This window comes from Misgurnus anguillicaudatus, chromosome 15, assembly GCF_027580225.2.
Source record: "Misgurnus anguillicaudatus chromosome 15, ASM2758022v2, whole genome shotgun sequence".
Taxonomy (NCBI): Eukaryota; Metazoa; Chordata; class Actinopteri; order Cypriniformes; family Cobitidae; genus Misgurnus; species Misgurnus anguillicaudatus.
The window spans coordinates 28,381,260-28,407,351 of NC_073351.2; the positions used below are offsets into that span (position 1 = coordinate 28,381,260).

General features: G+C 37.5%; 1 protein-coding gene across 1 annotated transcript in view; it reads right to left on the minus strand.

Annotated features, from left to right (window-relative positions):
• The window catches only part of tmtc2b (transmembrane O-mannosyltransferase targeting cadherins 2b), a 137,567-nt gene that overhangs the window by 16,083 nt on the left and 95,392 nt on the right, over positions 1-26,092 (minus strand). The window contains exons 4-9 of the mRNA XM_055173861.2: positions 23,520-23,634; positions 22,750-22,835; positions 19,023-19,207; positions 18,758-18,836; positions 11,464-11,585; positions 3,068-3,149 (exon numbers count right to left, since the gene is read on the minus strand). Coding sequence (XP_055029836.2) covers positions 3,068-3,149; positions 11,464-11,585; positions 18,758-18,836; positions 19,023-19,207; positions 22,750-22,835; positions 23,520-23,634 — 669 coding nt within the window. The remainder of the gene's footprint in view (positions 1-3,067; positions 3,150-11,463; positions 11,586-18,757; positions 18,837-19,022; positions 19,208-22,749; positions 22,836-23,519; positions 23,635-26,092) is intronic.

The window sequence follows — 26,092 nt, forward strand, 5'->3', positions numbered from 1 at the left end:
ATTATGTCACTACATATCGTTCGCATGGCAACAGAGGACATGGCTGCGCTTGTGTGAAGTAAATGCAACATTTTTCAACTTTCTGCTAAGATATATGTGATTATTGCTACGAAAATGCTGAGATTATGAAATTATGCAAGCCCACATATTTTGCGCACGGAAATCTGCAATTTATGCTGCAAAAGTGCGGCGTATTTAAAAAAATGCGGCCCCCACATAAATATGCGGACTTTGGCTGATAATGCGTTGAATCATGCGATCACATAATCACGTTTTTCTGGAAGGACTGATTATTGTCCCTCAGATTAGATTAAACCATCATAGAACAAAATGGTCTGGTACAAAATAAGCAAAACACAAAATGTTTGGATGAAATAATTTGGCTAAAAGGCAAAACACAGCATATTAGGGAACTGCACTGTCAGGAAAAAAATGCCAAAAAAATGGTCCCAAGCTGCACTGGGAAAGTATGTAGTAATGTGGGGCATACTGTCTGTACGCTGGCAGACAAAAAGTACAAAACTGTGCATGTATACAACACATTGAAATATTGTACATTATACCCTAAGGAACTATTGTGTACATTTAAGGACCTATTTCATATCAGTTCAATGTTAGGGGTACAAAACATTTAACTGTACCTTTAAAGGCACACAATAAGTACAACATTGTATTATGTTTTGTACACCTGTAAAGGTACAAACAGGAACCTTAGTTTAGGGTACCAACACAGCAACAGAAAAGGTACAGTTTTGTACTTTTTCCTGAAAGTGTACCAGTTAGGTACAGATATGAATACATTTGATATCCTTATGTACATTCGCATGGACTATTCATGTGCAAATGAGCAATCATTGAAAAAGTGCTGGCCCAGTGACAGCTAGGGACAATTTTTTTGACAATTTTTACAACAGTGTGGGTTTGCAAAAGCAAAAAAGAAAGTAATAAAGTAATAAAGCATACACTGACTACAATTTATGGTAATATTTCAGTTCAACTTTGCACATGTTGTGTGTAATTTTTGGTTTACACTCCAAACACACTAAAGCCACATGCAAAATGTTTAACAAACCTTTAACAAATTATTTTAATAAAGAGGGAACATGTCAATTGTTCAAAATTAGACATCACTTTTGGCCATTACTGTATATTAATCCATCCTCCATACCTTATTCCTGGGGTCACAGGGATTATAAAAGTTATTTTTGGTCTTTTATAAATTAAAAAATAAAATAAAAAAATAAATCACAAAAATGTCTCAAATTTGAAAATTAAATGATAAAATAAAAATTAAAACATTAAATTAAATTATTTCATTTTCATCATGTTGAAACATCATTCTGGCCAAACTGAAAAATAAAATTAATTTGATGATTTGACATTTAATTTTCGATATAATCTTGAGGCAGGGATTGCTTACCCATCTTTCTTCAGTAGAGGCATAGATATATTTATATAGATATCTTCCAATGCATATTAAAGGAATATTCAATTCTCCCAAAAGAAAAATCCACACAATCCACTCACCACCATGTCATCCAAAATGTTGTTGTCTTTCTTTTTTCAGTCGAGAACAAATTATGTTTTTTGAGGAAAACATTGCAGGATTTTTCTCATTTTAATGGACTTTAATAGAGCCCAACATTTAATACTTAACTCAACACTTAACAGTTTTTTTCAACGGACTATAAACGATCCCAAACGAGGCACAAGGGTCCCATCCAGCGAAACGACTGTCATTCTTGACAAGAAAAACAAAAACTATCCACCTCTAAACCACAACTTCTCGGCCAGATCCGGTCGTGATGCGCCATCGTGACCCCACGCAATACGTCATGACGTCAAAAGGGGCCCCAGAGGACGAACGCGAAACTCCGCCCCAGTGTTTACAAATGTGTTGAAAGAGGACCGTTCCTACGTTGTTGTATGTCGAATGTTACTAATTAATGTATTTGAGTCAGTTTATTGGTAACAATGGTCCGCAAATGTGCGTTTTATATATGTAACACGTGACCTCCCTACGTCACTACGCATTTACTTTAGGTCGCGCTGGACCGGATCTAGACGAGAAGTTGTGGTTTAAAAGAGCATATTCTCTACTTCTCTTGTCAAAAATGACAATCGTTTCGCTAGATAAGATACTTATGCCTCGTTTGGGATCGTTTAGAGTCCTTTGAAACTCCGTTGAAAAAAACTGTTAAGTGTTGAGTTAAGTATTAAATGTTGGGCTCTATTAAAGTCCATTAAAATGAGAAAAATCCTGCAATGTTTTCCTCAAAAAACATAATTTCTTATCGACTGAACAAAGAAAGACATCAACATTTTGGATGACACGGTGGTGAGTAAATTATCTGAATTTTTCTTTTAAGAAAATGGAATATTCCTTTAAAATGTAATAAACACAATTTTCTAAATATTTTCTAGGTTTAAAATATTACAGAAACTATTAAACTGAAAAAAAATGCAGCCATTTTGTACAATGATTATAATGCACAGAAAGTAAAAATCTAAATATGATGAACAGCTTTAATTACCCAAAACAAACAAATTGTAGGGGCAAAACCAAGATCCAAAAAGTAAACTGAGCTCCAATAATACGAGTCTCGCTCCAAGAGAATGTAGCCGGAGGGAATAATTTGCCTAAATCATGCTCATACAGACACTCATATGAAGTTTTCCTTTGAGAAATAAGATCTAATTATCCCTGACTGCTCACTCGGGCGTGGGTGATTTTGTCTCACTGGAACAACATCTGTACAGCAGGTACGCCTCAGATAAGAAACAATGACTTCCTAACACAGCATCATTTATCTTGTCGAGACACAGCCTACAAATGTAACCACAATTAGAAGGCCAACAACAGATAAGAACTAAATGTGAAAAATTACAGCTAATGCGTCGCTTTGAATAAACCGCACATGCGGTATTTCACAAATTCCTCTGTCAGCATAGCTAGGGTATGTCTGGATTCTCGTGAGCTCATTATCTTCCCATTATGGGGTGACCGGTTAACATTGTTTTAGCCCATGTGTGTGCACATTAAAGAGAGAAAAAACATGCTACCAACCATAATGCATATAGCAGTTTCCTTTAGTGGGATCAAGCTCGATCGCCTTGAGAAAGTATTTTTCTGCTTCAGTTTTGCGACCCTGAAATATAAAACAAAGCATGTCAGGAATTATTTGGGGGTATTTTTTTATGAGGCTTGCTTCACATTTTTTATTTTTGACCTCTGACCTGTAAAATGTTGACTGAAGCAGCAGAAAACTTGTTTATAAATTCCAATGATTAATGTTTCTATTCACTTTGATTACATTAGCAATTTGAAAAAGTGAAGTTTGAAATATTTAAAGGCTTCCTGCAAATAAAAAAAAATTAAGTATCTTCATTCAATGTAATGAAAATTTATTTTGTATAGCCCTATTCACAATGTTACAGTATAGACGATTTCATCGGACACACGTGCGGTGACACGATTACGCGTCTGGTCAGAGCTTTACTTCTGGTTTCAGTTTTTTAAATGGTCTGACTAGTTGCCAAAGTGAACTTTTGAACAAATACCTCGTCGCAAATAATAACAAATGTTTTCTTTTTTAGGCAATCTATGTGTTGTTTATTTTGCTTGTTATATAAATAAAATACTTTAAAAGGACTTTGTTGTTATTTATTCTTAGCAGAGTTTTCCGGAAGTTACGTGTAGACCACGGACGCTGTTTGTTTATTTTGTTACTGCTGAAACCGTCTATAGGATAATATTATGAATTTAAAGATACATGATTTGACTGCAAAATGTTTTTCACAAAAGATTACAGTTTTTTAATCTGACCGCTATATTTTCTATTTAAGCAAATATGCACATTAAATATTTCATACAATGTATATTGCTGGGTTCACACCAGCCGCGGTAAAGGCGTCAAGCGCGAGTGATTTCAATGTTAAGTCAACGTGAAGACGTGTTGACACGTGTCTGGAGGTCTCGCGGCACGAGTGAGGTCTTTAGCGAGGCTCGTTAGAAACGATTCCGCCTCATTTACGCATCTAATTCGAATAGTGCAAATTGAGCGTTGTGGCGGGAAATGCGCGAGTTGAACTTTGGCAGAAAAACGCGCTGCGTTAACCAATCAGGAGCTAGTAGTGATGTGATTACAGGAGGAGGGTCACCTCCCATGATGCGGATTTCAGCGTGAATATCTTGATGACTAGAATTTCATGAGCAGCTTTCAAGCGCGAATGAAGCGAGTAAACTCAAAATGTTCAAGCTGCAAACTTGACGCGGTAGACGCGAATTTGACGCCTCAAACGCCACTGGAGTGAACCCACAGTTACATTCAAAAAAATTTTTTCAAAACAGGTTCTTTTAATTATAAAAAGGTATGAAAGAAATGTTTTGCTAGGCATCTTTGACTGAATGTTTTGTTTAAGGAACCAAAAATGGTTCTTCTGTGGCATTGCTGAGAAGAACATTTTAGGCACCTTCATTTTAAAGAGGGTATGTAATCTGTACTGCATGGCTACATATAAAAATTAATACATAAAAAATCATGAATTAAAAAAATTGTAAGAGGAGAAAGGCAACATTTGATCTCATTTAATTATAAAGTTCATTTCACAAAATATTTGATCACAGAATGTCGTGACTTCACCAAAATGAGAATCAAGTATTCCAACAGGCATGTGATAAAAATATGTTTCACGCAACTTCAGGCGTGAACGAAATCCATATTGGTTCCAGTTCACAAGGCATTATAATAACATCCTCTGAATCCCATGATAAACAGTGCATGCAGTCATCTGCCCAGCAGCTGCAAAACTGATATATTTTTACTGCATTTCTGTGCCTTTAAATCCCAAACGCAGTGGTGTGCACTTTTAAATCAATGAAATGCTTTCAGATTTATGCCTAGACATTATGGAGCTGTTGCTGTTTACTGTTAGATATGGATGCGTAAATCCTTACCAAATGACAGAGGAGTGTGAGAAAAGGAAAACAGTGACATGGGACAGGTGAGTTAAAATGCATCCGTTCTTATCTGGGAACACAGGTTTGAATCTGGCATGTAAAGTATAGCATCAACCCATTATAGACGGTTTCATCGGACGCACCTGATACACGTCTGGATCCGAACTTTACTTCCGATTTCGTTTTTTTAATGGTCTGACTAGTTGCTAAACTGATCTCTTGAACAAATGCCTCATTGAAAATAACACATGTTTTGGTTTCCTATGTAATCTTTGTGTTGTTTTTTGCTTGTTATATAAATAAACTACGTTTAAAGTACTTTGTTGTTATTTATTATTAGCGGAGTTTACCGGAATTTACGTGCAGACCACGACAGCCGCTTGTATCTACAGTATATAATACAAACAAGTAAAGGACCTAAAATAAACCATTATAGGTGGTAATGCATTCTTTCCTTTTATCTGAAAATGATGCATGTCTTCAATAAGTACAGGTTTAGTACAATGATAAGCTTTGTCAGTAAGTTCCTGACAAACACCTCTTAGTATCATCCGCTGAGGTCATGTTATCGCTCTTAAGCAATATCCTGTTATAACTCCTTTCCTCTAAACACACGCACACACACCCCTCTGCTGGACACCCCTGACCCCCTAATCTGGCCGTGACATCAGAGGGACAACAGACAAGCTGCTGTTCCGACGTCTCTGAGGTGTTTGCGAATGGAGCCTGAGTCTGATTAGTTGCGGAAATGAGAGAATTCAATAACGCAGCTGAGAGATCCTCCCCCATCCAAACACACAGACAGACGCATCCCCGGGGTTGGGATCTTTGACCCCGGTGGGTTTGAGTGGGAAGGTCACGGTAGGTCGGCACAGCGGGTGAAAGGGCCGAGTTTCATCACGACTCCCCAAAGTGACCCCTGACCGCGACATCTTGCAAGTCCCCTGTCAGGAACTGGAGTCTGTCTACAATGTTTACAGGATGAACGCTTCCTTGTTATTATTATCTCATGCTTTAGATGAATGAAAAATTATAGAGAGTAAATAGATAAGGCTGATAAAATATTGCCAAAAAAGAAAATTGAAAACATCTGAACCTCTTCTTAAATTTATATAATTAAACATGCTGTGCTTTTTAACCACAACTGCAAAAAAAATGTTTTCTGTGGCAAGAAGAGAACAGGATGTCCACAAACACTCAATGCATGCTTGAGCAAATTCGCATTGGTCAGGGTTGAGAAATTACAGAATTTAGGCCCTTTTAAAAGAACACTCCACTTTTTTTAGAAAATTTGCTAATTTTCCAGCTCCCCTAGAGTTAAACATTTGATTTTTACCGTTTTGTAATCCATTCAGCTGATCTCCGGGTCTGGTGCTACCACTTTTAGCATAGCTTTGTACAATACATAGAATCTGATTAGACCATTAGCATCGCGCCCCCCCCAAAAAAAATAATAATAACCAAATAGTTTCAATATTTTTCCTATTTAAAACTTGACTCTTCTGTAGTTACATCGGGAACTATACTCTCATTCTCACTCTCAAAATAGTCCCCTGCTATTGAAAGTTACTAAGGGGACTATTTTCGGCTGCTGCGTAATATCATTGCGTCTCCTGCAGTCATGTTACGGCAGCAAAGTCCTTGATTATTACGGCAGAATGAGAGTATAGTTACTAGACATATCGGCCTAGAAAATCGCAACTTTTAATTTTGTGTCTGTCTTAATAGACGATGTAACTACAGAAGAGTCAAGTTTTAAATAGGAAAAATATCAAAACTCTTTGTTTTTTAGGCATGATTCTAATGGTCTAATCAGATTCAATAGATTGTGCTAAGCTATGCTAAAAGTGTTAGAGCCAGACCCGGAGATCAGCTGAATGGATTCCAAAAAAGTAAGAATCAAATGTTTAACTCTAAGGGAGATGGAAAATTAGCATTTTTTTTTTACAAAAAAGTGAAGTGTCCCTTTAATGCACAAGCTAAAAAACTAAAATAAATTGACCACGCACTTTATGATCAGAAAGATACCTTCACATTTAAAATTAGACATTTCCGTGCAAAACTGTTTCTTCACATTTAAGTTCTTTTACATTCAAGGTCAGCGCAGCAAGTATCGGATCACTGCGCAGGCCAGTGCTCACCCTTGAGAAAGCTTCTTTTTCACCCCAAGGATTGTGGGTACTCCTGTTCTACTCTGTTTGTGCATTAAACAAGGAGAAACCGCACAGATCTGAGATCCGAGCTGAAAACCTTGTTCAAAATCAATACTGAACTCTCTGAAGTTAAGAAAAACCCTTTCAGTTTCCTCACACTTCACCAAGTTTCATCACAGCATGTGATGTATTAAGTTTGTCTCTGTGGACTGAACAGTCCTTGTCTCTCTGAATGGGTTCATTCAAATTGTACACTTTAAATGTACACTGAGTGAGAGAGAGTGAAAGAGAGAGAGAGAGAGAGAGAGAGAGAGAGAGATTTTTAAAAGTTTTTACACTTGCTTAAAGGTGGAGTCCATGATGTTTGAAAGCCAATGTTGATATTTGAAATCACCTAAACAAACACGCCCCTACCCCAATAGAATCTGGACCTTCTGTTGATAGACCCGCCCCACACATACGCAACCCGGCATTTGATTTGATTTGATTGGCTATAAGTGTGTTTTGGTAGTCGGCCCGTCTCCTTTTCCAACGCGTTTTTCAAACATCGTGGACTCCGCCTTTAAGGTCATTTGCTCAAACAACTTGATGGAAACGTACCTAATTTGCATTTGTTTATTTTTCTTTTTTTGCAAATTTTGAAAAGATTCGCTTCACGTTTAGATGGAAACCCAACTACTGTTGTTTATTCAATTCTTCTTCTTTGCTCTAAGAGGACTTTATACCATTTTATTATGTTTATTCTGTCTAATCTTATTATCATTTAGGATTATTAACCCTCATATTTTGTTGAAGAGAGTCCCGCAGGGATGACATATTTTTGTAAGCCAACCCGGAAGTTGGTTCTTTCACAAAAAAGCCCATAAATTTTTGCCCTAGACTTTTGCATTATCGCAAAAAATAAGATCTGTGTTTAACATCAGTTTATGACACTTGCACGTTTTGTTCAACAAGTTAATCTTCACAGATGAATACATACATTTTATGAATTTTGAAGTGTAAATTAGGGATGGGCGACAAAAACGAAATCGATATGTACCGTCGATACACCATTATCGATAACGATAGAAAAAAGCTTTCGGTATGATGCCCGTTAATGCATTGCTAAAACTGCATTGGACTACATTACATCGCCGTTTCTAGATCTTAAACAGCCTATTATATGCAATGATAAAGGAGCGTGCCACGAGTGACAAGCAAACAGCCAATAGCAAGTGTTGCTGTGGGGTTCGGTTGCGCCATCACCCTGTAACAGGAAAAGCACGAAAACGTGTAAAAATGAGTGCTGTGCCCGAGGAGATTGTCAATAATAAAAGGAAATGTTAGCTTGCCAGTGTGGCAGTTTTTTTTGCATCTGACCAGCATCGGAACAATGTTGTGTGTAAGCTGGGCATACTTTTTTTTTTTTGCACGCGTCAGCTCAGCTTTCAAAGTATACTTGCTGTGGCTACGCGCTGATGGCAGTGTTTGACACATATGCAACACAAATGATTTCTTATTCAAATGATTCCTCTAACAGGCCATACTGATTTGGCGACATTTATAATACATTAAAAAACGTAGGTGAAGAAAAGTAGCCGATCCACCATTGCAAACACAGTTTAGAACAAACAACAAAAAACAAAAAACAGGAATCAAACATTATGGTGACAAAATGCTCCAGAGAGAGCATTTATAGAGTTTATTTAACACCAATTTAATCTTTTTGTAAGATATACACATTTTTGTCCTGCTAAACTAAAATAGTTAATAAAGTGTGTAAATAAAACATACAGTGGTTAAATTAAAACTTTTTCTAATTTCATTTAAAAGCTTAATAAAAATTTATAATTTATTATTGCTATCGAAACGATAAAACAAGTTATATCGATGATTAACATTTAAAGTGCGTGTTGCAGGTTAACCACCACTGTCGATTAATGGGTACATAAATCACTCAAGATATGTGTATAATTTTTAAAATGTCTCAAAAATGGTCTTAAAGACCACTTTTTTTTACGTTTTTGGTATTAACGGTTTTTTTAACGCAATTCTGCGATGACGTCACGTTGGGGAGAAGTGATGAAAGAGTCAGCCAAAGCCATAGAGATAGATCAGACATTTATTGCTGTTTAATACTTACGTATATAATTTGGAAATCATATATACATCGTAGGAAATATATAATGTGTTATACTGCAAAGTTACCATGCTAATTATTATTTATGATATATGTGGAGATAAATAAAACTTCGCAAATCTGCTGATTTGATCCATTCATGTCCTGACCACCAGGCTAGAGATTTTTAAACATCCTTAATCCACACTTACTAGTCTATCAAATAATATCTCAAATATATTGTTTTGTGAAATAAAAGGATGCTTTGTTATATTGTTTATGCGATTATAACGAATCACACGATCATTTTATACGCAGCAGCAGTCAGCAGCTGCAGCACACTCGGATCCGACCGCATACATACTGTAATAAACAGGCGTTCGGCGGCTTTTTACATCACGACAGGCTATGCCATTTGAGGAGGAACCGCTCATTGATCACCGTATTTTTATAAATCCTGTACATGTTTGGACCTGTCGAACTGGTTGAGCACTTTTATATACTTTGTTGAGCAGAGAGGCTTCAGTTTGACCAGCGGGCTGCGGGAACCGGCCGCACATCACGCCGCCAGACGGTGTTGCTAATATAACTCGAAATTAACTATTATCAGACTCTCCCGATTGCCATTCCGCTTCTGGCTGTAAGAAAGTGAGTGCGTTTGGTTCGCTGGTACCCGCGAACAGACGTGACGTGCTTCACTCACCTTCAAGGATTAGAGACATGCTGCCAAAACCGTTTGTGCTGAAGATCGCATAAAGTTACACCCATTTCAGGCAGGATCATGGACCCCCTCAAGCCCGCATGCACTAGTATGTTAATTGTTTGTTTACTTTCTACACGAAGATAAGCTAACGTTATGCTATCTGGCTGTCTGCCTATCTCTCTATACTAGCCTATCCATCTGTCTGTCTATCTATCTGTCTATCTATCTGTCTGTCTATCTATCTATCTATCTATCTATCTATCTATCTATCTATCTATCTATCTATCTATCTGTCTGTCTGTCTGTCTGTCTGTCTGTCTGTCTATCTATCTATCTATCTATCTATCTATCTATCTATCTATCTATCTATCTATCTATCTATCTATCTATCTATCTATCTATCTATCTATCTATTATCTGCAGAACTGTACTTTACTCGTCTTTCTATAGTCATTCTCAATGCTCTCAAGGCGGCTTTGGTCAATTCTCTCCCCAGCGTGACGTCATACAGTGCGTTGTGGGGTAAAGGAGAATCATTGCAAATTGCTGTACTTTTTCATACTTTTTCGGGTTTTGTGATACCCAACAACATAAAATACAATGGATAACAGTTTAAATGTTTATTATCAACAAGCAAACTGCACAAATTCGTTGAAAATTTTTACCTGGCAAACGCCCTTTAAGCTCTATCGCCTAGCCCTAGTGTGTGTTTACTAGAAAAGCCGGATTTTGAATTAAAAAATCATAAAAGTTGTGTTCATCTGTGAAGAATAACTTGTTGGATAAAAGTGCAAGTGTCAAACTTTTATTAAACACAGAGATTATTTCTGCAATAATCCAAATGTCTATGGGAAAAATGAATGGTCTTTTTAGTAGGGGAACCAGTGTCCTTCCGTGTTAGCCTACAAAAATACGTCATCTCTGCGGCACTCTATTCAACAATACTTTTCTAGCATTATCTGCTCAGGTTTCAAAGAGGTTTTCCTCATGTACGAGGACACTTTGAAGAGATCCAGAGTGGAAACGAGTGTAGAAAAACCCATGTAAACCTGAGACAACCCACTCCACAGTAGGCAAGAAGCTTAAAATTTAGGGCCTCCTCTGCTTTTATATCTGTCCACACAGATTTCTATTAAGTGAATTCAGACTCGCGGCATACGTTTTTTCAGCCTATTCCCCTTTGCGGTTTTAAGTATGAACATCAGACAAAAGAATGCTTTTGAGCTTAAAGGACTTCTGAGGTCCTCATGACAAAAACAAGTTTGGTTGTACACACTGTAAGCAATATCTTCTCTTAGTTTCAGAGAGCTAACATTTGTTCAAGCTTCATTTGTAAACGAAGCAGAGAGATGCATGAAATGCAAGGCAGAAGTTAATTCCTCTCAAACAGAGCTTTTCAAGTCATCTGGGAAGTTCTCCAGCAATTATCCTATTGCAATATGCATCACAGTAAAACAAAATATCCACAATATTGTGCAGGCCTGTAATAATAGTGACTAAAAGTTTAAAATGTTTACAACATTAGAGTGAGTTTAGAGATGTGTTTTACCGTCATGGCTAGCAGTTTGCCGTATGTGAGGTGTGCAGGTATATGGTCTGGTTTGGCTCGGAGGGATTCCTTATACCAATGCTCGGCCTCCGTGAGTTTGTTGAGTCTCATGTACGCCTCTCCTGTGAAAGGAGAAGACAAGGGTCAGGTCAACAGGTCAGAGGTTAAGGAAGCACACAAACCCCCACAAACTCCCTTGCCTTGGTTTATTCCATAGTAGAGATGGAGGAAGTCAACTGAAACGACCCTCAGAAAGTCTGACACCAGATGAAATGTGACACAGGAGCCTTTCGTCCACTTATGAGCAACCAGCACTAAGAGTAACCAAAACCAGTCTGTTAATTTACTCAATAGCATACTTAACAAATGTGAAATGTAAATCACACGCGTGTATAGCGTTTCTGTATAGCTCAACGGTAGAGCATTGCGTTTGCAGCGCAAAAGGTCATGGGTTCGAACCCAGGGAACACAAATGCTGATAAAAATGTATAGCTTGTAATGCACCGTAAGTCGCTTTGGATAAAAGCGTTTTCCAAATGCATAAATATCATAGGACATGCAAATCAATACATTTTTGAAAAATATACATTTTGACAATTGACAAAAAAGTACACACTTTTTTTTCTTGTAAATGAGCATTTTATAATTTTTTATCATTTTTATCAGTTTCAGTAATTTTACTTTAATAGCAATGAAAAGATTATTAGTCAGTTACTGAAATGCCTTATTTTCAGAAATGTCATTTTATTGTTATTTAACAAATTTGTCTAACTGTGCGTTCACACCGCCACCGGCGAGAGCGTCAAAGCTGCCGGAAGTCATTAATTTTCAACGTAAGCCGGTGCATCATGTACGCTGTAAGCATCGAGGAGAGCTGAAATCAGCTCAACTTTATGGTTATGAGCTATGCGGTTCGGTGGCAACCAATCAGAGGGCGGAATCGTTCAGCGGCAACCAACCGGAAGGCGGAAACCTCCGCTTAAGAGGATTCCAGATAATGCATTCGAGTGTCAGAGCATCCGCTACTCTTTTTCTATAGTCATTGGCAGGGCAGCTAGAGCTTTTTTGACGCTCTCGCCGATGGCAGTGTGAACGCACAGTTAGTCTTTAGTTAATTCAACTTAAAAAATATTAGTTGACAACAATTTAACGAAACATGTTTTTGAGTCAACTAATATTTTTACTCAAAATTTTAGGGCAACAGGTATCTTACTTTAAGTTGAACCAACAAATCATTTTTTTACACTGTAAGGGGGTGTGCACACCAAAGCTTTTTTACGCGGCAGAAAACGCCCCCAGCGGGCAGCTTTAATTTTTAATTTTTTTTATCATGTTTAGTTTCAGTAATTTCACTTTAATAGCAATAAAAAGATTATTAGTTAGTAATTGAAATGCTTTATTTACAGAAATTCAGTTTTATTGTTATTTAACAAATTTGTCTAACTGTGCGTTCACACCGCCACCGGCGAGAGCGTCAAAGTGGCCGGAAGTGTGAGCATCGAGGACAGTTGAAATTATCTCAACTTTATGGTAATGAGCTATGATGCGGTTCGGCGGCAACCAATCGGAGGCTGGATTTGTTCGGCCGCAACCAGCCGGAAGGCGGAAACCTCCGCTTAAGAGGATAATCCAGATAATGCATTCGAGTGTTAAAGCGTCCACAAAGCTTTTTTACGCTTTTTTTACCTTAAAATAACATTTCCAAAAAAGTTTCAGTCATTCATCCACTCGAAACAGGGTAAATGGCACTTTCACATTCGCTTTGCAGCCCACTATCAGCCAAAACCACACTAAAAAAGTTTCCAACCATCGGGTCGCGGTCCTGTAGTTCGAGTGAAAACTACAAAAACTTGCTTTACGGCAGACCTACAATTCAATTAGATCCAGCTATGCTGCAGTAGGCTAAATTATTTACAACAGTGGTAATGGACAATTCCGCTTCTAACCTGTAGGGGGAGCAAAAACTGTTTAGTGTTGCTTTAAAACGCCCGGCAGACAGCCTTATTTCAGCCGACTGCCAGCTTTCTTGAGCTGTGCGCTTTGGTGTGATACTTCTGCTTTGTTTATCAGTTGTTGTACGATGCGCAGGTTGGTTGTTGTGATATTTGTCCCGCCCTCCTCCACTGTGATTGGACGGCTGTGTGAGAGCTGACATTGACGAGCTGAGCTTTTCACCCAAAGCTGAATATTTTTCAACTCTCGGTGCTCCGTGCTGAGCGCGAAAAAAAGCACAGCGCCAGCTTTCAGCACAAAAAAAAGCTAGCTTCTGGCTTTTTTGAAAAACGCCAAGCTTTCATTGGAAACAACCAAAAACCTCTGCCGGCGTAAAAGCTTTGGTGTGCACGCCCCTAAGTGCATCGAAACTTTTTTTTGGAGAAAACCTCCACTACTAAAAAATCTACTTCTTTGGACAAGACATAGCAAATAGTTGCAAAATTACTAAAGAAGAACTAATGTTACTGTAAAAAACAAAACCTTATTGTATCTTAGCATTATAAATATTAATGATTAAATATCAATGCTGAATATCAACAATTATACACTTAAACAAACGATGATAAATAGCACTAAAAGTGCTTCACTGGCTCGTAATCATAGGGGAACCATTTTAAGTGCCATATAGCACCTATGCAGTACATGTGTAGCACCTGTTTAGAACCATATTGTGCTATGTGGAACCATATGTGGTGCTATAGTGGTGCTATACCACCCCTGTATGGTTCTTTATATGTACTATATAGCCCAAAAAATGTTTCCCCTATGATTACGAGTTTTCGGTGCTATTTGCCACCATTTTTTTTTTAGAGTTTACATTAAACAATTTTAGTCTGATTTTCCACAAAAAGTAGATGTGTAAACACTGCATTATTATTATTTAAAAAAATAAATAAAGTGTTACACAAATGAAGTAAAAAAATAAATACAGTAAAATATTAAATACAATTAAAAAAATAATTAAAATAATTCCATTGGCTAATGCCACATTTAAACTCTACTGTTCAACCAGCTATTACTACAGAAATGCCAAAACAAGGCCTCCGGTGAGCCGCTTTTCTGTCCTCAGTCTCTTCTGTCCTGAACCACAACAAATTCCTTGTGTGTGTGTGTGTGTGTGTGTGTGTGTGTGTGTGTGCACACTTGGCGAATAAAGCTCATTCTGATTCTGAGCCCTACAGAACAGAGCAACATCTGTCCCAGCGCTAACCCTTCTCCTGTAACACCAGACGAACAGCCGACTCCTCATGACATGGGTGTAAACACACACTCCTGTTCTTTAAACATCATCTAATACCTCATCCAGCCTCAAAGCTCCCACCCACCTGCAATAATACACACGCTCCTCACAGACTGAAGATTATTAGAGAACTGTATCACACAGCTACTTCACTGAGATAACACAACCTAAACAATGTTAATGCAATGTTATGACGGTGGAAATAATATAGACGGAGGATACGTGACTGCACTAGAGTTTCACATGACCCTGCAGACTGATTACAAGTCTGTCTGCACCCATGTCATGTTTGTGTTAAATATATATGACGTGCAGGTCATCTGAACAGTCTGAAAGTCTGTCGTATGACACGTGAGGCTAAATGCTAAATGACGACGTTAGTTTAAATAAACTTATGTTGTCACATTGTATTTTCACTCTTTTCACTATGACCTGGTAATACTGTTTTTAAAAAAAGCCAATGAAGTTTTAAAGAAAAGCAAAACAACTTAAGTTGATTTACCGTAATTTACAGAACAACTAATCCTCACATCATTTGCTTTGTTTATGGAAAATAAATGTTTTTATGACTAAAAGTCCCCCTGCGGTGAAAATCAAGTTTTTATTGTTGTTTATATGTCTATGTGGTGTTTTAATTAGCTTTAAGTCAAAACATGTGCTAATTCATCACCATTGCTGAGTATTTTCTCCATAAAATTGCAGTTTTCCAAAGATAGACTCAAAACCGTGGTTTAAAATGGCCTCGGTTTCCAACGTCACAAACATTTCACGTCGACACAGTTGACCGAGTGGATCAGATAGTCCGAGCAATAGATAAGTATGGATGCTGCATAGACTCTGCAATGAACAATCATCTCTACTTCTGTGACGCGAGCATGCACTGCTCACACATGCAGTGTAAATGCTTTAAGATCCATGTAAAGTGCGATATTTAATGTGTTTTCGGTTTGTGACACCACAGAAAAATGTTATATTAACCACAAAGCCAAATTTGAATGATTAAAAAATAACACCAAATAAACAAAATAAGTTATCAAAATCTTGAAAAAAAGATATGTGGACTGTTTAACACAGTGTTCCCCAACCTTTTTTCTGTCACGGCACAGTTTTAATAGGTAAAAAAATCATACGGCACACCACTATACCAAAAAGCATTAAAAGAAATGCACAAACCTCTATTGCAATGCTTAAATGACTTGTTTAACTGGGATATTTTACTTTATTAAATGTAGAACTCACATTCAATGCAAGTACACTTGTTTTGATGAACACACAGATTATATCCTGGCTGGAATTGATGACATTGACATACGCAGTTGTGATTTTTAATTTTTCCACGGCACACCAAACAAGCTGTCACAGCACACTAGTGTGCCACGGCACAGTGGTTGGGAAACACTGGTTTAACGGTATAAATCCACAAATATATATATATCGACCCATCTTCAATGCTCTAACTGAGGGAAGGTTGTTCCCCAAAATCTCGCAATACATGGCCCCGGTCATCCTCTCCTTAATACAGTGCAGTCGCCCTGTCCCATGTGCAAAAAAAGCCACAAATGCTACCACCCCCATGCTTCACAGTAAGGATGGTGTTCTTGGGATGGTACTCATCATTCTTCTTCCTCCAAACACGTTTAGTGGAATTATGACCAAAAAGATCTATTTTGGTCTCATCTGACCACATGACTTTCTCCCATGACTCCTCTGTATCATCCAAATGGTCACTGGCAAACCTAAGACGGGCCTGGACATGTGCTGGTTTAAGCAGGGGAACCTTCCATGCCATGCATGATTTCAAACCATGACGTCTTAGTGTATTACCAACAGTAACCTTGGAAACGGTGGTCCCAGTTCTTTTCAGGTCATTGACCAGCTCCTCCTGTGTAGTTCTGGGCTTATTTCTCACCTTTCTTAGGATCATTGAGACCCCACGAGTAGAGGTCGACTGATTTATCGGCCGGTCGATTAATTGGCCGATTTTTGGCATATTTAAAAAAATCGGCTTTGGACGATTTTGCTGCAAAATTAGGCCGATTAATAGGCAGGCGCATCTGTGGGCACCTAAGCGTTGTTGTAGAACTCGTGACGCTGCCTCTTGCTGCAAGCAGATCGCTCCCGTCCCGTGTGTGTGGAGCCGTGCCTTGTTCACAAACAGCTTTAGTAAACGATGGCGGGATCGCGCAAATTAAGCAGCCAGTACAACAGCGCGACGGGCTTATGTCTCGCAGTGCAATGTCCGTGCAAAGATTAGGCTCATTTCATGTGTTAATGAGTGATGATGAGTTTTGTTTGCGTGACAGAGGGAGCAGAGCCGCGCGCGCGCTTTCTGTCTTTAAACCGTCTCCCTGCTTTTATTACTCAAAACAAAACTGACTCGGTGGCGAAAGGTCAAATGTTTTTCGTGTTGTTACAGTAAGACTTTGTTTACAGTTTTGCGCTGCTCAGCCTGGATTAGAACAGCGTCCGATTCGGGAACTGACTCCTTTGAACGGATTCGTTTGAATGAACGGTTGAAACAACAGATCTGTCCCAACACTAAACTCACAAGACGTCACTGTCAGCACAATCAGTCACTTATAGCGCCTCAGAAATGAGAATTTAAATGTGTTTAGAAAGATCTGCCCTAAATAACAGTCTCAACTAAAAACTTTATGATGAATAAATAATTTATCAGGTCTACCAAATAAGGATTTTATCCTACAAAGCAATAAAAGCCATGGTAAAAAACTGATCAAAGATGATGACAGCAGGGTGTCAGGTAATATCTGTGTCTGATAAATGCATGGTGCAGAGGACCAGAAAGACCAGTCATCATTTTTTTAAATACTTTGACTTAAATAGTGACATTTTACATTTAGAATATCTGCTAATGATGAGAACATTTTGATTATTATGTACATATACAAAATCGGCCAAACATATCGGCCATCGGCTGCCCTGATTTTTAAATATCTGCATCGGCCAGAGAAAAAGCCATTTCGGTCGACCTCTACCCACGAGGTGAGATCTTGCATGGTGCCCCAGTCCGAGGGAGATTGACAGTCATGTTAGTTTCTTCCAATTTCTAATGATTGCTCCAACAATGGACCTTTATTTCACCAAGCTGCTTGGCCATTTCCCCGTAGCCCTTTCCAGCCTTGTGGGGGTGTACAATTTTGTCTCTAGTGTCTTTGGACAGCTCTTTGGCCTTGGCCATGTTAGTAGTTGGATTCTTATGGATTGTATGGGGGGGACAGGAGTCTTTTTGCAGCTAACGACCTTAAACAGATGAATCTAATGTAGGGTATGCACCTACGATGACAATTTCAGACCCCTGCATGATTTCTAAGTGGGAGAACTTTTAAAATAGCAGGGTGTTCAAATACTTATTTTCCTCTATGATGTAAACAAAAACTTTTATTCTGCAAACAATTGGTTGCGATTAGTTGTTATGCAGCCCTAAAAATAATTATATTATTTAATTATATTTTATCATGCCAAGAAACCATCTACTACAATCATACATAGACATAAAACGTGAAAAGTTGTTTCAACTTAAAAAAGGAATTCAATTGGTAACACTTTTCACCTAAAAAAATTGATGCAAATTTTCACTTTTACAGTGTACTTATTCAGCTGTATGCTAAATGTAATACTTCTGGGGGTTTTTAGACATTTTTAACAATCTGATCTCAAATTGCTTTGAACTCATATAGTCAAAGGGGACATCTGGTGTTTCTGGCTGTTAACGTCCGCAAACCACAGTTTAAAAAGAGCAATGCAGGAAGATAAGTGAACACAACTGGAGTCTGGAGAGAAATTAGCATAAAAAAGAAAGAAAGAGCATCAAGAGAAGACATAACTGTGAGAAAATGAAATGGGAGAAGAGAGAAAGCTGTGGGAGTACATCTGACTAAAATAATTACATAGATGAAACAAAGAGATTTTTAAAACACAACTGCAGAGTTGTGAGTCAAGAAAAACAACATGTTAAAGTAAAGTAGTTATAAAGTATATGTATATTGAGAGAGAGAGAGAGAGAGAGAGAGAGAGAGAGAGAGAGAGAGAGACACTCACCCATCATATTGTAAAGACTTTGTGGAGCAAACTGTCTGGGCATCTTCTGTATCGCTTCTCTATATGCAGATATGGCCTCCTACCAAAACAACAAACCCCACTGTCAACTAAAGAGAGCTGCGCCTTAAACCCTTAATAGATAAATAAACACTACATATTTAAAATAATGTGCACCAATAAATCCATAACACAAAAATTGTGTGAACAATCTGATCTATTTAGATATCATACTGGCTTTACAGTAACTGTGCTGAGATCAGCTCACCTCTTGGTGACCCTGCTCGTGCAAAAGCTTTCCCATGTTATAGAGACAGCTGGTGACGGAGCTCTTGTGTGCATGAGGGTCCTTCAGGTTCTCATCCGGGATATCAGCGCAGGTGAGGAAGGTCCGCTTCGCCTCCTCTTGATGGCCCTGGTTCATCTGGATTATCCCCGTGTTCAAGTAGGCGGCTAAATGAGAGCGAGAGAGAACGAGCAAGAGAGAGAGATTTTATCAATGTGCAAAAGGTAATAAAGCTTATTTGGGCTCAAACAAAAACCTCCAATGGGACTTGTGGAAAGAAACGGCTGATTCATGCAGATCAGCAGCCTGCAGTCTAGTCAATAAGATGCCAATTCGTATTCGCAATCCACCGCGCCAGAATCAACTCTAAGTCAGCGGGGGGACACGCAGTCCACCGGTAGGCTTAGTTCTGACATTCTTAATGGCCCATGTATACACACGAACCCATGCGTCTAAATGTCTTCATATCACAGGCAGGAAAATCCATCACTACTCAACATGCAGCAGGGGATCAGGGAAATTACACATCCATCACTCTTCACAGAGGCCATCTGTAACATGTGCCTGTTCTGATCTCTGACTGTTAGTGATCTGTCTCACAGCATGTGAAACCTGTGTGTGTGTGTTTGGGAAAACTGCAGAGCCAAAGGCTTTTAAATAATAGAAGTATAATTATTTTTTGAAAGAGATTTTTGGCATTAAAATTCAGGGGGATCCGCCAAGAAGCTACACTACCTTTCTCATGCAATAGTTATGTGCCAAAACCTGCATCTTATTCACTAACCACCCGCAAACCAGCGTTTTGTGCATTATAGTAAATTAGGCAGTGTTGGGGGTAACGCATTACAAGTAACGTGCATTAGGTAATAATATTACTTTTTTGAAGTAACGAGTAAAGTAACGCATTACTTTATAAATGCACATTAATATTTGAGTTACTTTTTTAAGTAACACAATTAGTTAATTTTTTGGGGAGTAAATTAAAATTGTAATGCATTACTTTTAAAAGTAACTTTCCCCAACACTGAAATTAGGTCATTTATTGGGTTTTATTTTAAAAGTTTTTTTTTTTTTTTCAAAATGCAATCAATACCGATAAAATGGGTTTATGTGTATATTCTAGAGATGCGGCAATATACATATTTTTACCAATAGACGATTTTCAGACTGATATATGCCGATACCAATGCTCATAGTTTGGTGGTTATATTAACTTGCAATAACTAAAGCACTAGTCGGACAGGATTCGTTTTCCAAAGAACGTTTGAGTTTCAGCATGTCCCCCAGGACGTCTGTGATTTTATGTACCGATTCGGACGGGATTAAAATGATGCAGGCTATTCCAGAGTTGGGAGTGTCTGTTTCATGCATTTGGGCGCGTGTTGGTAATGTTTAATATTTTGCTTTAAATGTAAAATTATGACAGAACATGTAATTGATTAATTTAATTTTAACAAATCAAAATAAAATATACAAATCCTACTAAAGTAACGTTAGCCTATGTGTTTTATTTAACTGTCTGTTTATAATAAACACAAAGAAATGAAGAAATAATGATTACTAAAAATGTATTATCTTTATTAATTAACATTAACATTCCGGAGTTGAACAACTTTAAACGGAGTTTCTTATAACGTTAATGATATTACAGTGTTTAGTCTTAACAGTGTATGATATTCAGCTCGTCTTGATTTAATTATTTTATTTTGCCGAATGCGAAAAAACATTCATATCTGAATGAATGGGACTCAGAAAATACAATATACGCGCATTAATAAGACCTTACGGCGAATCACGTTGGCCAAAACACGAAATGAACCACATTTTTAAAAGATATTGCGGGCAAACACAGACATTTGCATTTGGATGGAATTAAATTTCTCAGAGGACCTCTGAGTTCGGCGAAAAAAGTAGGTAAATTGCTCTGGAATTCTTACGGAGGTCGTCAGAGAAAAACACAGACATGGCCGATTCGGACGGGATTAAAAACACAGAGGACTTCTGAGAAGCACAATTTTCTCAGAGGCCCCCCTGTAAAACTTATCCCGTCCGAAAAGGCCTTAAAACAACACTTTTTGAATGCTATTAATTCGTATAATAAACATAAATAATAAACATTAAACTAGTGATGTTTCTTTAAATTTTCTATACACACAGCTCGAATTCTTCTCTTTTGATTGACAGGATATATCGGCCATGACTATCGGCTGTTTTTAAACAATCAGTTGTAAAAAAAAGCTTTTCATGTCCAAAACCGATTAGTGGCCGATATATTGGTGCATCTCTAGTAAATTTGATTGATTACGGTAGACATAACTGATCAACTGATAATGAATGTGCCTTATATATCCAGATGTGCACAGACAAGCACCCTAGGACTGAGACGATTTATCACGATTCATACTAATAATGGCTGATATTTTAACATCGCGCTCAAAAATCGAGCATCGCGCCCAAAAAAATAACCAAAGAATTACAACATTTTTCGTTTTTAAAACTTGACTCTTCTGTAGTTACATCGTCTACTAAGACCGACGGAAAATTAAAAGTTGCAATTTTCTAGGCAGATATGTCTAGGAACTATACTCTCATTCTGGCGTAATAATCAAGGACTTTGCTGCCGTAACATTGCTGCATGAGGCGCAGGGATATTACGCAGCAGCCAAAATATTCTCCTTGGTACTCGGGCACTGTGCAATATCACTACGCCTGCTGCTGCCATGTTACAGCAGCAAAGTTCTTGATTATTACGCCAGAATGAGAGTATAGTTCCTAGTCATAACTGCCTAGAAAATCGCAGTTTTTGCAAGCTCCCGCAATTTTTCCAAGTTCCCACAATTTCATAGCAGAAAATTGCATAAATATCCCGCATATTCCATCGCATTTTTTTAAGAAAACGTGCTGCAAGATCAATGACTTTTGCCCGCACCAATCACAAAAAAAAACCCACTGCATTTTTCTGGAAGGACTGGGAATGGAAGTATAGTTCCTAGCCATACTGGCCTTGAAAATCACAACTTTCAATTTTCCATCGGTCTTAGTACACAATGCCACCACAGAAGAGTCAAGCCTCAAACAGGAAAAAAATCAAAACTCTTTGGTTATTTTTGAGTGCGATTCTAATGGTCTAATCAGATTCAATGAATTATGCTATGCTAAAAGTGGTACCGCCAGACCCAGAGATCAGCTGAATGGATTTCAAAACAATAAAAATCAAATGTTTCACTCCAGGGGAGCTGGAAAATGAGCATATTTTCCAAAAAAGTGGAGTGTCCCTTTAAATCTAGAAACCTCCAGTGCACATGTCATGATAACTGTCTTCCTAGGCAAATCTATCCCTTCAAGCGGAGCAATATTTTCCTTCCATGGTACTAAAACAACACCGAACTTTCTACATGAAACCTGCTAAAAATGGCCAAAAATAGCAAATGCATTTCATTTGTATGTGTGACACGAAAATGCATCCACACTGGGCCAGATAGTAAGAAAGGATTTTGGCCTGGATACTCATTTTCTTCTTTAAATTGGATCAAATGTCAATCATTCACAAGTGGAAACAGGGCGGCTGTAGAGCTTGTGAACCATCATCACTACTTTAACTCTGGACTTCATCTGAGCATACACAGAAAGACACAGACTGGCAGTTGCCTGGACACAGTGAGCATTGTGGAGACTCGAAATTGCTCATAAAAAGTGAAGCTGTACATACAAGCCAGAGTTGGTCTGCTCCCAATGGCCAGCTTATAATAATGGAGAGCCTCTGAGAACCGGTTGTTTTCCTGGAGCAAGAGACCTCTGTAGAAAAAGTACAGTAAGAAAAACAAGAACAGTTGAGAACATAATTAATAATTAATATAAATAGACAAGCCATTATATTTCCTTAATGATATTTAAGTTACTGAACTTACTGAACCTATGTCTATTTCCAAAACTCAAAGCTTTGTTTTTGTAACCATTTCATGGGTCTGGGCAAATATAAAGGTGCATCTCTTTCTTAAATGCTTCATATGAAAGCACAAAAATGCATAATTTATTTTAAAAAATCATAATTAATGACTAAATTAATTGGACGCTTATCCAAACTGCCTTATAGTGCATTCAAGCTATACATTTTTAGCAGTATGTATGCGCTTCCCTTAGATCAATCCCAGCTAAGCTATAATAACCTGCATCACTTTTTATTGTAGATTTGTGCACCTAAGATTGGTGCAGACAAATAAGATTCATGGAAAATCTGTAATCAGATCATGACTCCCATCAGATCTGTGTGCGGTACATGAATTATGTATTAAAACAAATCACAGGGTGGCTTTATTCCCTGACGTTGGGGTTAATGTGCACATTGGGGGTTTCTGTCAACACCCCGTGGAAACCAAATGAATTATGGGACCGTCAAGCTGTGGTCTCTCCAGAGATATCCTATACTTTAATAGGTCAGATCGATTGAGTCTGCTGCAGACATGAAGTTCATTCACTCACAGGTTATACAGCATGTCGGCCATATTTCTGCGGTAGTACAAAGCATTCCTGTACGCCTGCTCAGCGTCCGCCACCTTCCCCTGGTTCTTAAGGACATTTCCGAGGTTACCCCAGGCTGGAAGACAATAATCAATAGAATTGATAGATCGAAAATCAACATAAATGTGACCCACAAAATGATTCGTCTTTATATTATTGTATTTACAAATATGGGGAATTCAGTAAGAACAAAAAGAAACAAATTATTACTTTATTTTTCTATTTTTTCTTGTAACTTAAAAAAAAATAGTTTATACACATAATGCTGGTTACAAGAGGCATAACCACAGGGAAAAATTACACCATTATAATTAAATCTAAGATGCTGCCCAAGCATCGAGTCTGTGCTGTGATAAAGGGTGAGAGTGCCACGGGCTGTAAAATTGGATCACGAGGCGGTAATTACAAAATCATATTGATGCAGTCTAGCTTGATAAATGGTTTGAAATTGTCACAATAATCAATTTAAAAGACTTAGCTGATAAAGACGGCTGTCTTTAATAGATTGAATTCAATAAGAGGGGAGAGCAATTTAACAGTTCAGTGGCTCTCCTTCACAGTCTAAATTAATCTGCCGTATGTGAGAGATCAACTGGGAAAACTTAAAGTGAAGAACAGATGACTTGAATGCATATCTTCGTGTTAAAATGTCATTGCCTCGCATGCAAATTAGTATTCAACCCTTAAACTATTTGTGACCCTGCCTGTGAAAACCCAGCTAAAGTCATTTGTAGTGGTTTTCTACATAATATTTTAATTAATGTTTAGTCGCCACTAATGGTTTGCAGAATAAAAGTTTTTTGTTTACATAATTTAAGTGGGTGTACTGTGTATAATAATGATGTATATATAAATACACACACATACATAATTTTAAGAAAAAAATATATATAATAAATATTTATATTTGAAGAGTTTCGTTGCAAAACGAGATAAATCCATTTTTTAACATTTTTGTCAAAACATGTTTATTATTATGTTATCATGTTATTATTTTGTTTTATGGTGCTACTTAACTGTATTTTTAAAGTTATGAAGGTTTAAATCAAAACAAACCAACTGCAGTTGCATTGAAATTTATTGGAATGCACAACCAAAAAACGAGATTTCTGAACAATTAAAAAAATGGTGGTTATCTCGTTTTGCAACGAAACTCTTCATTTATATATAATATAAATTATTAAATTAAATTTTATTTATATTGCGCTTTTCACAATAATTTAAAGGTGCAGTGTGTAATTTTTAGAAGGATCTCTTGACAGAAATGCAAAATAATATATAAAACTATATTATCAGTGGTGTATAAAGACCTTTCATAATGAACCGTTATGTTTTTATTACCTTAGAATGAGACGGTTTTATCTACAAACAAAGAGGGTCCCCTTACATGGAAGTCGACATTTTGTGCCGCCATGTTTCTACAGAAGCCTTTAACGGACAAATGTGGGACAAAGTTGTCTCAGACAATGACGTGACTGTCCGGTGGCAGCTACCGTAGCTAGGGATGCTCCAATCGATCAGCTGCCGATCGGTATCGGCCGATAATGGCATTAAATGACTCGATCGGTGCTCGCTAAATCTGCCGATCTCATAAACCGATCTTTCTGTTTACTTTTGTCATCAAAAGGATCCTGAATGCGGTTGCAATTAAAGACATTTTTTACGTAGGCGGTGGCTGAACGCAGACAAGCAGCTGTGAGGAAAATAAAAGTTTAAACGCTCAAAACTTTAAGACGCATGCAAATAAGAAACTTTTGGCATGAGGATGCAATTGTCCGTGATAGATATGTGTTGTATACGCTGTTTGATGGGGATGTGAAGACGCCTCGCGCTGTTTACCGGAGCGCGTCCTCATACGCATATCTCTGTAAAGGCAAAGAGAGACATACAAATCTGCACGCTGCACATGAGCAACAGGTTGTAAAAATGCTTATGATGCTTTTCAGCTGACTCCCCATTATATAAAACATAAACATGCATATATGGGTGATTCTCACGAAACCATTAAAGCACCAAGGCAGTAATGATTTTAAATATAAAATGTGTAATATAGTAATATTAAAAAGCATCAGAATTAACACCATACTGTGTTCTACCTTGCACAATGTGTGATTTCAACATAAAAATTTATAATTTGTCAATTTTATCTCATTTTATGCCGAAATTCTCATTACCGCAATGCGTCCGGCTGTGTTTGAACATGCGTTATGTTGTAATTTAAACAAATTGATACAAAAATATTTAGAAAAAAATAAATAAATTGATGTTTTGCTAGACTACTTTAGATGACAGAAAATAAATTACTGAATATTCATGTATAATAATAATGAAGAAAAAGTAGGGAAATGATGTGTCCATGCCTGATGTTCTCATCCTCCGCAACACTTTTTGAGAACAGTTTAAGCACACATACAGAATTTTAAATTACTGTGCATGACTATTAAAAATCAATTTTAAAAAATGTGAAAATATATTAGCTTTTCTAACACTGTTGATGTTTTCAGACTGTTGCGGTAATGATATTTTTTAGGACT